Raw genomic sequence first — 14,070 nt, 5'->3', positions numbered from 1 at the left:
AACGTTTCCCCTTTTTCCCACCGATCCGGTTTACATTTATCATTCAAAACCAAGGCATGTTCATCATATAAGTTTATACACTCAACAATCTTAGATCTAACATCAACTTATGTCATACATGAGGGTCATTCACGTGTCACACCCACACACACGCGCACGCGCACACACACACATACATACACGCACACATATTTTTCTTATACCATTTAACCCACTTTCTCTCAATCTAGATGCATGGGGGGTTCAAGAATACCGATTAATCGGTTAGAAAGAAGAAGATTAATATGTAGATACCTTTTCTTGTCAAAACGAACGGTAGAAACGAAGTAGAGACTTGATTCTTCAAAAATCTTGAGGCTCAAACTCTAACTCTTCTCCAAAGATGAAGGATTGTTGGAGAAAAGTAGAAGAAAATTGAGAGAGAGAAAAGGGAGGGAGGCGTGTGCAATGGGGTGGGGGGCGATTTTTTTGATGGCTAGGGTTAGATGTTTCTCTTATTTATAGGGTTAAATAAAATCTTTAGGTAATTAGATAGAATATTTGGGAAGATTTGATTCTACACAATTAAATAAAATAAATATTGTGAAGTAGAGAAGAAGAAACAAAATGGCGTGAACTAGGGTTGGAGAATATGAAATTTTCGAAAATCTTGGCTACTTATTTAGCCAAGATTTTGTTTGGTATATTTTTCGGAGTAGAATAAAATATCACGGAGCAAAATAAAAATGAAAATCCTCCCAATAAATAGGAAAATAGGCGTGTAGAAGGGGTTCTTCATAAGGAATGGATTTTGAATATTAACTAAAATAAGATATGGCAAGATCTCTTGAGGTATGGTAAGATTTGGTAGAATATTTAAATTCTAGGTATGGAAGGAAATTAAATAAAGGATCAATTAAACAAATAAAATAATTCTTCCTTCCCAAAAATAGGTGATTTTCGAAAATCACCTTAAAACAATCATGGGTGTCGATTTCTCTCATTAGGAAATAGAGAATAATTGGGTTTTGGATTTAATTTAGATAAATATCCCAAGAATTAAATTAAATCCGGAAAAATAGGATTTCTCCCCAATAAGGTCAAGGGGTTCGAAAATTTCAAATAGAAAAATGTGGTTATAGTATTTATGGAAATATCCTAATAATCTCACTCACCCTTAAACAATTAAATCACCACATAATTCCACTTTTAATTCAAATATTCACAAGCCACGTCATATACTCATCAAGTTTGACTTTTCAAACTCCAACGCAACCCTAGACACAACTTGGTCATAAGAACTCATGCAATAAATTCATTCATCACTTAATTCACGTCTCCCACGTCATCAATAAAATTTTACGGCTCTAAAATTAGGGTTCGAATTTTCGGGGCGTTACACATGTTATCAGTGCATCTCAGTGAAGTAAAATGTGCTTAGAGTGAAGTATTTCATGGTTAGAGTTCTGTGATGCATGTTATTAGTGATCTGTTTTTTTTTAACTCAGTGAAGTAAAATGGGTTTAGAGTGAAGTATTTCATTGTAAGAGTGAAGTGTTTATGTGATGCATGTTATTAGTGATCTGTTTTTTTAACTCAGTGATGTAAAATGGGTTTAGAGTGAAGTATTTCATGGTTAGAGTTAAGTGTTTGTGATTCATGCTTTTAGTATGTTTTTTCATCTCAGTGAAGTAAAACATGTTTAGAGTGAAGTATTTCATGGTTAGAGTGAAGTGTTTGTGATGCATGTTATTAGTGATTCTATATGCATATGGTAAATACTGGATACAACAGATTCTTTGTTATATTCACTAATTGATTCTATTTTGAAATTGTTATTATCTTTTTAGGTGTTCTTTCCAATTTGTGTTGTGGAACATTACTACACCGCATGCTTCAGATTTAGCACTAAAAGTATAGTGGTGATTGACAATTCAAAGAATTGTGGCATTGAAGAACTTGGCTACAACATCAAAGCATTATCAAGAATGTAGGAAAAACATGGACATAGATGTGAGAAAAAATGATTGTAAACTTCAAGTGTTCATAAACAATTGTAGACAACTTTATTTAAATTCAATAGCCAGTTTTTATTTTACGTTAATATCTTATTCACTATTTACTTCACTATTGTACCTATTTACTTCACTATAAAACATATGTACTTCACTAGTTCACTGTAAAGGTAATATACTTCACTGTAAGCATATAATAGTTCACTAAACACACAATGTACTTCACTGGAATGAAAAAGCAGTAAACTATAGGCATGCAGAATATACTTCACTATATGCACAATATACATCACATTACGGCTCAATATACTTCATTGAAATGAAAAACAGTACACTATAGTCAATATTTACTTCACACTATAAAGCATATTCACTTTCCTATAGAGCATATTCAAATGTTTACCAATATTTTTCCAAGGATCGTGATTATCACTATAGAACAGTTTTACATCATTGTACACAAGAGTTACTACAGTATATAGTATTTTAACTTCACGATAAGTAAATGTTCACAATAAATGAACCAAAACATGTAATAAGTGAACTAAAGATTTGTAAGTTGTGAAACAAACACATATGAAAGTGAACTTATTCGAACTTGAGCTTAACACAAAAAGCAAATTTGCATTGAAATAAAAATCACTCAAATGTGTACTAAAAATGAGTCATAAGTGTTTTACAAAGGCTACAAAGTGAACTATTTCTGTCCAAATCCCCACTGCCTCTATTTTGCATTCCCATTCACCTTTTTGCAGTTCCTCGAATCATGGTTTCCAATCTCATGATAGTTTCCACATTTTCAACCTGGTTTCATTGATAACTTCATTGCTAACTCCTTCTTCGATTTCTTCCTACTTTCACTTCCCTTTTGTACTAACAACATCAAGAGGATGAACTTCAATAAAGTTCGAAACTTGTGAGCCATAGTAGTTCAGAACTTGTTAGCCATATTAAAATCACTATAAGGCATTACCGAATATACTTCAATTTATGCTCAATATACTTCACTATACGAACAATATGTTTCACTGAAATGAAAAAAAAAATAATATACTGTAAAGCATGCTCAATATACATCACTGTAAACATATACTAAGTTCACTACATGCTCAATATACTTTACTGAAATGAATAAAACAGTACACTATAAGGCATGCTTAATATACTTCACTGTAAGCATACTGTAGTTCACTGAATGCTCAATATACTTCACTGAAATGAAAAAAACAATACACTATGGCCATGTTTGGTTGGCGGGAAAGTAAAGTTGGCAAGGAAAATGATTCCAGGGAAAATGAATCCCGAGAATATGATTCCTAGTAACTTTACTTTCCTATGTTTGGACAATATCAAGATTTTAAATTTATATTTAATTTAAACACCAAACTAAAAATATACTATGGAAACGTAGTACTACTTGCTTATCATTACCACAAAATGTGTTTAGGGTTCAAGATGAAGAATATGATGAAGAATATCATAACTTGGCTATTAAATAGGGATCAAGAAATAATATACAAGTACCAGCTATAGTAATATCAATAGGCAGCAAACCAAATTTAAAAACCTCAAAAAGGTTTCACGTCTCTCGTCTCGTCCAAGCTGACCAACAGTCAAGACACTTGCGCATCCTAATCACACAACGAGTTTGGTCAATTATAATTTTTATTGAGTAATATCAATATCTAGCAAACCAAATAAAACATAAAAAGTCTCAAGTCACTCGTCTTGTCCAAGCCGACCAACCATGTCATGATACCTGCGCATCCTAATCTCATAACGAGTTTGGTCAATTATTTTTTTATTGAGTAATAGGATGCGCAGGTGTCTTGATGAAAAGAATCACATGCAGATTATATTCAATTTACTTTTCAATCGATAGATATTTTTATTAAAGAAAAAACCAATTACAGTTAATTGCAATTGATAATCTAGATTGTACAAATTGGTTAATGTCACAAAGAAAAAAAAACGAATGCACTAGAATACTCTTAATGGAGGCGATGGAGCTTCCGGCAATAGGGGCGGCGAACCGCGGTGACGGCGGATGTATAGATTTTGGGGGGAAAGATAAAAAGGAGAGAAGCGATGTGTAAGTTTTTCTGATATTGGGGAGTGATGGATACTTGAGAAATTTTGGTTGTTGGCCACTTTTAGTTTAATAGTCTTGGGCCAGGAAATAAAATAATTGTGTTGGGCTCTTTCATTTTTGGTTTTGGGACTGAGAATTAAATCAAGGACTGTGAGAATTAATTAAATAAAATGATTTTATTAATGTACAAGTTCCCAAAATTCTAAAGAAAGAAGCGAGAAAATAACCAACTATTAGATGCAGCACATTTCCCTCTCTAGGTAGCTTGCTATTTTGTTGCATATTTGAATTTTTGTTGCAAGGTTTGACTTCATCTTGGTGGAACTGGAGGTTGTTGATGGTTAAGATATAATATTACTACTATTTACTTGTTGCGCATAAATGTTCTATGTCAAGAGTAGTACATGTTTATGATTGTTGTGTGTTGGTTCCTAGCATTTATATATTGTAACTAGTTGAAGATTCAATTATTTCTCGTTAAAGGTTATTAGCTAAACTTCTTAAATTTTCATTTTCATTTTCATTTATTGCACGGATATCTCTAGCTCTTGTTAAGGTTATTAGGTCATCCACAATGGGGCGGACGATGCGACGGACGATGCATCGCGCACGATGGGTTAACCATCGTCCGCGGATGAAGCGCGGACGATGCTCGTCGTCTGTCGCATCGTCCGCCACCGTGACATCGCGGACGATGCTCACGCATTTTCTCTTCTTTTTTTTATTCAAAATTTTTTCTTATTTAAGCACCACAATTCTCTACCATTTCAAACACCCCAATTTCACATCTCCTCAATTATTCTCTCTCATCTCCTCAAAAATGAATCCCGATGGCGACGATTTGAGTATATCGGAGGGCTGCAGACGGGCCTTGACTCGAGCCTTGTTCGATTGCGTTAATGAAGCCGCGGCGGAATGCTTGGCACAAATGGAGCGGGAGCAAGCAGCGACGGAGCAGGCGGCGGCGCGGGTCCCTCGACCGATTCGACGTCGGACGTTTGTCCCCCGCGAGCACGACGTTTCTCACCAACGGCTGTTCGCAAACTGTTTTGCCGAGCAACCACGGTGGGGCCCCACCGGTTTTCACCGCCGTTTCAGAATGCAGCGAGATCTTTTTCTCAGCATTGTGCGGACATTGGAAGGACGTGATGAATACTTACAGTATCAGGAAGACGGCATCGGCAGACCCGGACTTACACCGTTGCAGAAGTGCACGGTTGCGATCCGGCTGTTGGCCTACGGCACCACAGCGGATATGTTCGACGAGTACCTTCACGTCGGGGAGACAACTGGCAGCAGTTGTCTAAAGAATTTTTGTAAGGGAGTTGTGGAGGCTTTTGGCGACACATATTTGCGACGCCCGACTGCTGATGATTGCCAGAGACTAATGAGGATGCACGAGATGGTGCACGGCTTCCCTGGAATGCTAGGGAGCATCGACTGTATGCACTGGTAGTGGAAGAACTACCCGACGGCGTGGAGAGACCAATTTACTAGTGGCTACAAGGGCAGCCACCCGAGGATCGATGATCCTGGAATCCATCGCTGACCACCGCCTCTGGATCTGGCATGCCTACTTGGGTGTAGCCGGGTCGAACAACGACATCAACGTCCTCAACTCGTCAACCCTCTTTGCCGATCAGTGCAGGGGTCGCGGCCTGGCCTCGAGTTCACTGCCAACGGCCGCAGATATCACATGGGTACTACTTGGCCGATGACATATACCCAAGATGGCCTGTTTTTGTGAAGACGATCAGCTGCCCAATTGGAGACAGGAGAGTCTTGTTTGCGGCAAAGCAGGAGTTTGGGTGGAAGGATGTAGAGCGGGCTTTTGGGGTGCTCCAATCGCGGTGGGCAATCGTGAAAGGTCCGGTGTGTTTCTGGTTTAAGGAAGTCATCGTCGACGTCATGTATGTGTGCATCATCATGCATGACATGATAGTCGAACAAGAAATTGGACATGTCACCAATTGGGTCGATGATGAAACCGGATCTAGCTCCAGCACGGCGACCCCGCCTGTCGCTCGAGGATTACCGCTGGGCTTCGGTAAGGTTCTAGAGAGACAGACCTCAATGCGCAGCCAACAAGACCACACGACGCTCATGGGCGACATGATTGAAGAAGTTTGGAAGTGTTTCGGCCATTGAAGATTTGTAGTTTATTTATTTCGTATGTAAAATTTAAACTTTCTATGGAATGAAGTTGTTTTCTCCAATTTATGTAGTGTTTAAATATTCAAAAATAAATAAAATGCTTAGGGCGGGGCTTAGAGCGGGTTATAGTCCTCCCCATTTTGGACGCCCTTAGCTAAACTTCTTAGTTTAATTACTTACTAGTTTTAGCACATTGTCAAATTAGTTGTTCCAGTTTTAATTTGTTCGTCACATCACCATTGTTGTCAGCCTCTGTTCAAGCTCTCTAGCTTAAGTGACCATGATTATTCTGGTCTTACTTGTACACAAGGTTCAATCAATTTGTGTCTGATGTCAGAGAATGATTTTGTGAGGTGTTTGTGTACTTTTGCTTGTAAATTAAGGACTTAAGGTATAAGAACCATCCCATGCTTCCCATCATTATAGTAATTAGGTACAAGTCACTTTGTGCAGAAATTTTTACTGTATTTGATTTTATTGAGTGCAATTTTTGTTTCTCTTTGCTTAATTTCTTTTTCTCGATTCCACTGAATCAGCCTTTTGCGTGAATTAAATTCAAAACTTGAATTGATTATTCTCTTTTTTATTCATAGTTTTATTTAGATAATTTTAATTTTGCTTTTGCACTGGCGCCACAATTTATGTTATTACACGTTGGGCTTCTCTTAGGCCCAAATACTATGCATACCTTTCTTTTCACTTATAATTAGAAATAATAGTCAGTGGGCTTCGCATAGGCCCAATAATTATGAATACAGTTTTAAATACATTAATTAGAAGTAATACTAACATGTCCAATTACTATAACATATTAATTGCATTGTTACTATATTAGAAAATAATACCAACATATCCAATTACTAGAACATATTATTACATTGTTAACATATCATTTGAGGGCAGATTTAGAGGAGGCGGCGTCGACTGTTGAAACAAACATTCCAATTGTCTTATACAAAAGAAGTACAGAGACTAGAAAATAAAATTGATCCATTATACTGTTTCGGTACCTGGGGCATTTCTTTTGGGTATAAGATTTAAGAAATTAATGAGTTAAAAGTTAAAGTAGAAAGAGTAAGATAAAAGATAAAATAAAGTAAGAGAGAGAAGAAAAAATAAAATATGAGAATGATAAAGTTTTTACTAAAATAATGAAATGATTCAACTATTTTGGAACGATCCATAAAGGAATATGACTCAACTACCTTGGGACGGATGAAGTAATAAATTTCTAGCATTCAAGATACCCACTTCACTACTTGGTTCGATACTAAAGTTCGTGAAAGAACCAAGCGAAGAAAACCTGAACTATACTCGTTTTGATACTAAAGTTCGGGAAAGAACCAAGCAAAGAAAACCCAAACAACACTTGGATTGACTACTAAAAGTTCGGAAAAGAACCCAGCGAAGAAAACCAGAACTGTACTTAGTTCGACTACTAAAGTTCGAGAAAGAACCAAGCTAAGAGCACCCGAACTGTACCTAGACAAAATAAAAACCTATGCCAAGGATTGGTTATAACATTTGAAACAATACGAATTTTCTATGCGAAGAAAAATTGATTAGATTATTGTTAGTGGAGAATGAGATCCACAAGAACATCATGAACGCATGATCATGTTGAGAAAGTCCATAAGAGTAAAGGAATTACATTAATAAACTGTCGAGAATAACAATCACAAAACACACTTTAATACTACTAACTATATGGTAGGACTCATACTAAGATTTGGGAAAGAACCAGAAAAAAACCTGAAAACAATAACGACTTTAGTAATATAATAGAACTATGAAAAAAAATACTAATCCAAACATACCAGAAGTGGATAAACTCTAATCGCTTGTTGTGGTCTGACTCTAAGTTGTAAATCAGTATCATCAGAAGATACCATCATTGCCTTCATCCTTGTATTTCAATGTGAAAGTGGTCAACTCCAGTTTAACTTTTGTGGCCACAACTTCAAAAAGTTTACTCATTCCCCACGTGAGACATATTTTTAAGAATTTACATATCTTCTTCAAGTTTCCGTTTTTTAACTACCTTATCTGTCTCCCCAACAATGCGTGAATGAATGCTTTCCTTGTTTGTATCTCCTCGAGGTTCCTCGACACTTGTTCCTTCTAAAAGGGGATGATTCTTCATTTGTTCCTCTCTATTTGGCCATCTAGCTGGAATGCGTACCTTACCTTTAAGAACAAATTTTTCTACTTTGTTGCCATTAACATCTATAACTTGAACCACCAATTCTTCTCCTAGCTCTTTCCCACATTCCATCTTGAACGTTTTGAGTTCACGCTTCATTTTATGTAGAAAGAAGTCCAAGAATTGCAGGATGTGAGCATTAACTTTATTGTTTGAAAGATAGAACTCCATAACATAAACAAGATCACCAGTGTGTGAACTTTGCATACAAATTGCAAAACAACCAATACAACCCGGATCCAAGACAGATAAATTAATATTTAGGCAACCCGGATCCAAAGAAGATGATTCAATATCAGGGCAAAAACAAGCTTTGCTTTCAGATTCCAATGCAATCCCAACAATCCCTTTTCTGCCATTTACGTGAATCGTGTGAACATTTTCATCTCTGGGTACAACATTTGTTGATAAATATATGCCCACGTAATCAGTAGACAGTGCGAGCTTCATGCAAGTCATATTAGTATTTGAAGTACTAACACATTCTCCATTAATGACCCAAACATTTGCCCCAACAATTTTGCGATGGTACCCATGTGACTGTTGAAGGAGATTGCAAATTTCAATCAAAGCTTCTTCTCTGCCAGTGAGAATCTAGTCAAATAGAATACATGTTATGTCAGCAGCAGATTAACACTATAAAAACCGGTAAGCATTTTTCTTGAAATAACGTGGTTTACATCTCGTTGATTTGATAAGAAATTGCTGTGGAAATCATTGGTAGTCGACCACAGTTTCCCAATCTGCATGGAATTAAATGGATATAATTAATGTAATCACTAATCACAATGTCAGAATTAAGAATTACTAAGAAGAGACGGTACCTCTAGTGTTCTTGCAATGCGTCTAAGGTGACAGTGAGGAAATCCGACGAACTCCAGCACACCATCACACTGGTGATTGTTTTCATCATCAAATATTGGGAAAGCAAAATATCCTCCTTCATTACAGCAATACATTGCATCACTCCTAATTGGATATTCTTTTGTAGTGTACTGGAAGAGGTCACTAGTTATTTCAGGCTGCCTATTTCTGAAGACTCGTCCGGGGGGTCCGAGTTCCTCCTCTTTGGCTTCGTCATCTACCAAATAATAATGTTCCATGCATTTCTTCCTAAAAGAATCTATGTCTTTTGTAAGACTACCAACCGCATAAGGCTGATGTGTAGTTGCTAAGCACAACCGATTCAACACCGTTTTAGGTGCCCAGAACTGTATTATCCAGTTGTCCGGTTTCCAATCATCTTCTGATGTCTTCTTTAGATATAGTTCTATTTTGTCCTTCATACCCGTACAACTCTTTTTACGTGACATGTGTCAACACCAACGTTACGAAAAAGCAATGGAGCCAAGGATGGTGGTCTTTGTCCTTTTTTTATATCACATTCTCTAAGATCAAATATATTATCAAATTAATGGTCCATAATAATATCATCATGAATTTTAGTAAAAGTATATGCTCTCCACGCGAGATCTCTTACTGCATTTAAGATCATTCAATGTCGATTTCGATGAAATTATATATTGCATACCATAAAGGAAAAATAAAAGGCCAGTGGGTATAAAAATAGAATATTGTCCAATAAGTATATACTGGAAGCTTTTATACAAGAGGATAATTATTTACATCAGATCTCATCCTATTTGATAGATAAATTTGAAAAGATTATGTGTAAGTGTTTCGTGAAAAGGAATAAATAAATAAAATAAATAGATTTGGGTGATAGGAATTAGGAACCGATCTCGTTTACTACAAGTGGGGAAAATGGAGATGCAACGATACCGTTTGGTGTACACAACCCTCTATACTCCACAACACAGGATTCTGGACTCCGTTTTAGTTATTTTAATTGATCTAAGTTCAATTACAGATGCGCCCAATACATCGAAACTCATTGCCCACGGATAAAGAAAAATCGTTTCAACATCAAAAACAACAAATACCTTAGAATTCAAATTCGTAAGGGATTTACTTGTCTATGTATTGTTCCATTCGACCTGTTAGGTCCCTACTTAACCTCAAAGGTTCTGCCGCGATGCCTTTAAAGCCTATACGCGATGGATAGACTCCTGTAACTATGACATATTTTCTTGTTTGAAAATAATTTCTTTCCAAAAGAAAGTAAATGGTTAATTCCATCTCAATGTATGCGTTGGATGCATTCATACTTATATACACCTCCCTGATTTTTATTTTCGTCTACATCTCAATGTATGCGTTGGATGCGATGAATTAAATGGTTAATTCAGACTCCTTTCACATTTTTTTTATTTTCGTCCTGTCTCACAAAATTTGTCACATTTCATTTTTTTATTATTTTTTATAATGGATGTTAAGGAGGTACTATATTATGTTCATGAATTTTTATATTTTTAAATGCTGAATTATTAATATTTTTGGGTTATAGAATTATTTAAATTTTTATTTGAGTAAAATTTTAAATTAAATTTAGATGACAAACCGATTTTTCGGTTCCAAGCCGAAACCGGCAGAATAAGCACCCCTATACACGAAAGTCATTTTTAGATATAATGAAGCCTAATGTAAATTAATTTTTAGTTTATTTTAGAAAGATGACCATAAAATATTTTTTTAAAAATCTCAAATTTAGATTTTATGAAATGACTTAAAAAAATAATCAATAATGATATTCATATCACATGCATTTTATAAATTGAGTATCAGATTTGCACAATCTCATGGTAAGAATTCAATTCTTATTTTGATGAAAATCCTCGTATTATAATATTAAATGATAGGAACCCATGATCCTTAGAGCATCTCCAATGCCGGCTAGCCGATCCGCGTCGTTAGCCGGTCGGCTAGCCGAATCATTGGAGGCGGCCAGCGGGTGATCAGCCAAATTTTCGGCGTGGGCTAGCCGAACGCATGTTGCTAGCCGATCCGTTGGCTGATGCGCTGGCCGCCATTGTGGCGGCCCGATCGGCCAGCGACGATTTTTTATTTTTTTATTTTTTTTTAAAACCTATACAAACGCGATTTTAGTTTCATTTTCATTTGCACCACTTGTTTTAACGAGTTTTCTCTCTCTCTAACTTTCTGTACAAGAGCATCATCGAGCGATGGATCACAACAACGAGTCCAGTCCAGCGACGAGTGGATCTCAGACTCCCACGGTACCCGTGGGATCTGGATGGGGTCAGATGGGCGGGCAGATGGGCCCAGGGTTTAACGTCCCTTGGAATCAGCTGATGGGGATGATGGCCGGAGCGCCAGGGGGTGGGAACATGCCGTGGGGTATGCCGGGCGGCGGGCAGGGGTGGGGAGGTATGCACCAGATGCAGCAGCAGATGATGCAGCAGATGATGGGTATGCATCCCGGGATGCAGGGGTCACCGGGGGGGGACACGGTCTATCGTCCCTCTTTGGATTTTTTGACGGCTTCGTCTCACACGTCGACTCCAGTGGAGACGCAGTTCACTGGCGATGACCTTTTGTCATTGCATGACATGGGGATCGATCTCGGCGATCCGGACACTCTCGTTCCAGTGGGGCGGGCCGCGGCGAAGAAGAAGAAGAAGACGAGGGGGAAGGCCAAGGCGGTCGGCGAGTCGTCGCAGCCCGTTGGTGACGACACTCCCGGCCGGAGGAAGTGGACGGAGGATGAGTACGCCGGGGTGGCCAGGGGGTGGCTGGAGGTGTGCGACGATCCGCTGGTTGCGAACAACCAGCGGGTCGTCAACATGTGGGCGAAGATTAGAGCTGCCTACAGGAGGCACTGCCCGCACGGGAAGGACTTCAGCGGGAAGGAGGTCCGGAAGGGATGGGAGCGCATCAGGGCCGCGGTCGGCCGTTTTTCGGCGTTGTACGCCAACGCCCTCCGTCAGCTCACTAGTGGGCAGAATGAGGAGGACGCCCGGAGGATAGCCGAGAGTCAGTTCCCCTTGGCGGGGAAGTACAAGGATTTCCACTTCTGGGAATGCTTTGAGTTGCTGAAGGACTCCGAAAAGTTCCGTGCGGGGTGCGACGCTGGGTGGCCGAAGAAGCAGAGGCTGAACTATACCGGCGACTACAGTGGCAGCAGCGGCAGATCCCACGACCTCCCCCCGGATGCTGAGGAGTTTCCATCCCCTCCTTCATTTGCTGGTCGCCCTCGCCCGGTTGGACAGAAGCGAGCGCAACGGGCTGCGAGGGGAGGATCCCCCCTATCGCCCCATGAGGTCCAGTCCGCCGCCCTCCCACCCGCCCCACTCGAGTACACTCTCTATTCGCGTAACAAAACGCGGGAGCAGATGTACAAGGTCTTCCAAGATTGGAAGAACGCCACTGACCCCACGGAGAAGATGTTTCTTCACTCGATGCTCGAGAGCATGCGGGTTGATTTGGATACCGCGAGGGCACAGATGGGGGGTTCCGACGTGGGGTCAGATACCCCGGGTGGCGGCAGCGGCGGCGGCGTCGAGGAGTAGAGAGTGGCGGGGCTCGTGTGTGGAAGCCCTTTTTAAAAAAAAAATCATGTATGCTTTTAAATCTTTGTACTTTTTTTGAATGAAATAAATTAATTTTCCCGTATCTGTGTCGTAAATTTAATCCGTAATTTAATCGTAATTTTAATTCCGTAAATATAGTATATTTTGAATTATTTTTATTGCGGCTGGCCTATGGCTGGCCTAAATCTGATGTGGCAGGTGGATTTTTAGTGCTGCTAGCGTGGCAGGGAGAGAGAGTGGCTGACCTATGGCTGACCTATTTGCATTGGAGATGCTCTTATATTTTATTAAAAAACTGTCAGAATTTATGTTGGTTAGGGCTTTATTATTTGATCCAGTGAGGTTTATTATTTAATTAGGGCTTTTTTCCTTATGAATTTTCTGATTTTGGTTGGTTTTCTTCAACTTGCAGTAAGAGCACCAGTAATGGTCAGTTGGTCACCTATCTACGGAGCTCATCTTAGAGTTTATCTCCATTTTTTTCTGCCACGTCAGCAGATTCATCTTAGAGTCTATCTTTCTGCAATGAGAGTCTATCCCAAAGCCCATCTCATTTTCACATCAACACTATTTTTATATTTTACTTTTAATTGTTCTCTGAAATAAAATGATACTTTTATAAAATAGGAAGAATAAAGACAACTCAAAAAAAAAACAAATTTCATTAAAAAAAACTTATCCTACATTTACAAAAAATACTGTAAAAAATAAACTAAAAATATTGATAAAAACATTAAAAATATTGTGACTAGAGAGAAGGAAAATGCAGTGAGATAAAATAAAATGGGATTAGATATGAATAATTGGTGGAGAATGGAATATATAGAGTAACAAAATGAATTAAAAAAATGAAAGAATCGGCCTAGCCGATACAGCGTGGAGGCCGAAATGAGTGGCCATCGACTCCCACTCCACAACGAGGGCCGATGGGAGCCGATGGGGGGATCAATCGATCGGTCCCCATTGCAAGTGCTCTAACATGAGAAATGAGAGGAGAAGAGGCGTATGATTAGATGAGCTTGGAAAAATCATTTTAATTTTTATCTTAATTTTTATCTTTTGTTATCAAACAAGATTATTAGATCTTTATCTAGAATTTTATAATTATTTAAGTTATCTTAATATATCTACCAAACAAGCATATCTCAAATCATATGTCAATAAAAAAAATAGTAG

At 38.4% G+C, this 14,070-nt stretch overlaps 1 protein-coding gene across 1 annotated transcript; it reads right to left on the bottom strand.

Moving 5' to 3' along the window:
* Nucleotides 1–7,962: 7,962 nt before the first annotated feature.
* On the bottom strand, nt 7,963–9,729 carry LOC125206559 (protein NLP3-like). Its single transcript, XM_048105805.1, has 5 exons — nt 9,268–9,729; nt 9,124–9,186; nt 8,250–9,037; nt 8,058–8,145; nt 7,963–7,992 (listed from the first exon to the last, which is right to left on the bottom strand). Exons 1-5 carry the CDS (start codon nt 9,727–9,729, stop codon nt 7,963–7,965), a joined length of 1,431 nt encoding a protein of 476 aa, XP_047961762.1.
* Between the last annotated feature and the right edge of the window lie 4,341 nt (nt 9,730–14,070).

Source organism: Salvia hispanica, chromosome 6, assembly GCF_029641045.1.
Source record: "Salvia hispanica isolate PSC_SH4W2 chromosome 6, Shi_PSC_v1, whole genome shotgun sequence".
In the NCBI taxonomy this organism is placed as follows: domain Eukaryota; kingdom Viridiplantae; phylum Streptophyta; class Magnoliopsida; order Lamiales; family Lamiaceae; genus Salvia; species Salvia hispanica.
This window is presented reverse-complemented; position numbering and strand designations above follow the sequence as displayed.

Excerpts from the sequence above, each read along its gene's own strand:
- LOC125206559 (XM_048105805.1), bottom strand. The coding sequence starts at position 9,729 with ATGAAGGACAAAATAGAACTATATCTAAAGAAGACATCAGAAGATGAT. Across the intron at positions 9,187-9,267 it reads GCATTGCAAGAACACTAGAG|ATTGGGAAACTGTGGTCGAC; the intron begins GTACCGTCTCTT and ends AATTCCATGCAG. Across the intron at positions 8,146-8,249 it reads CGGAAACTTGAAGAAGATAT|GATGAAGGCAATGATGGTAT; the intron begins GTAAATTCTTAA and ends TTGAAATACAAG.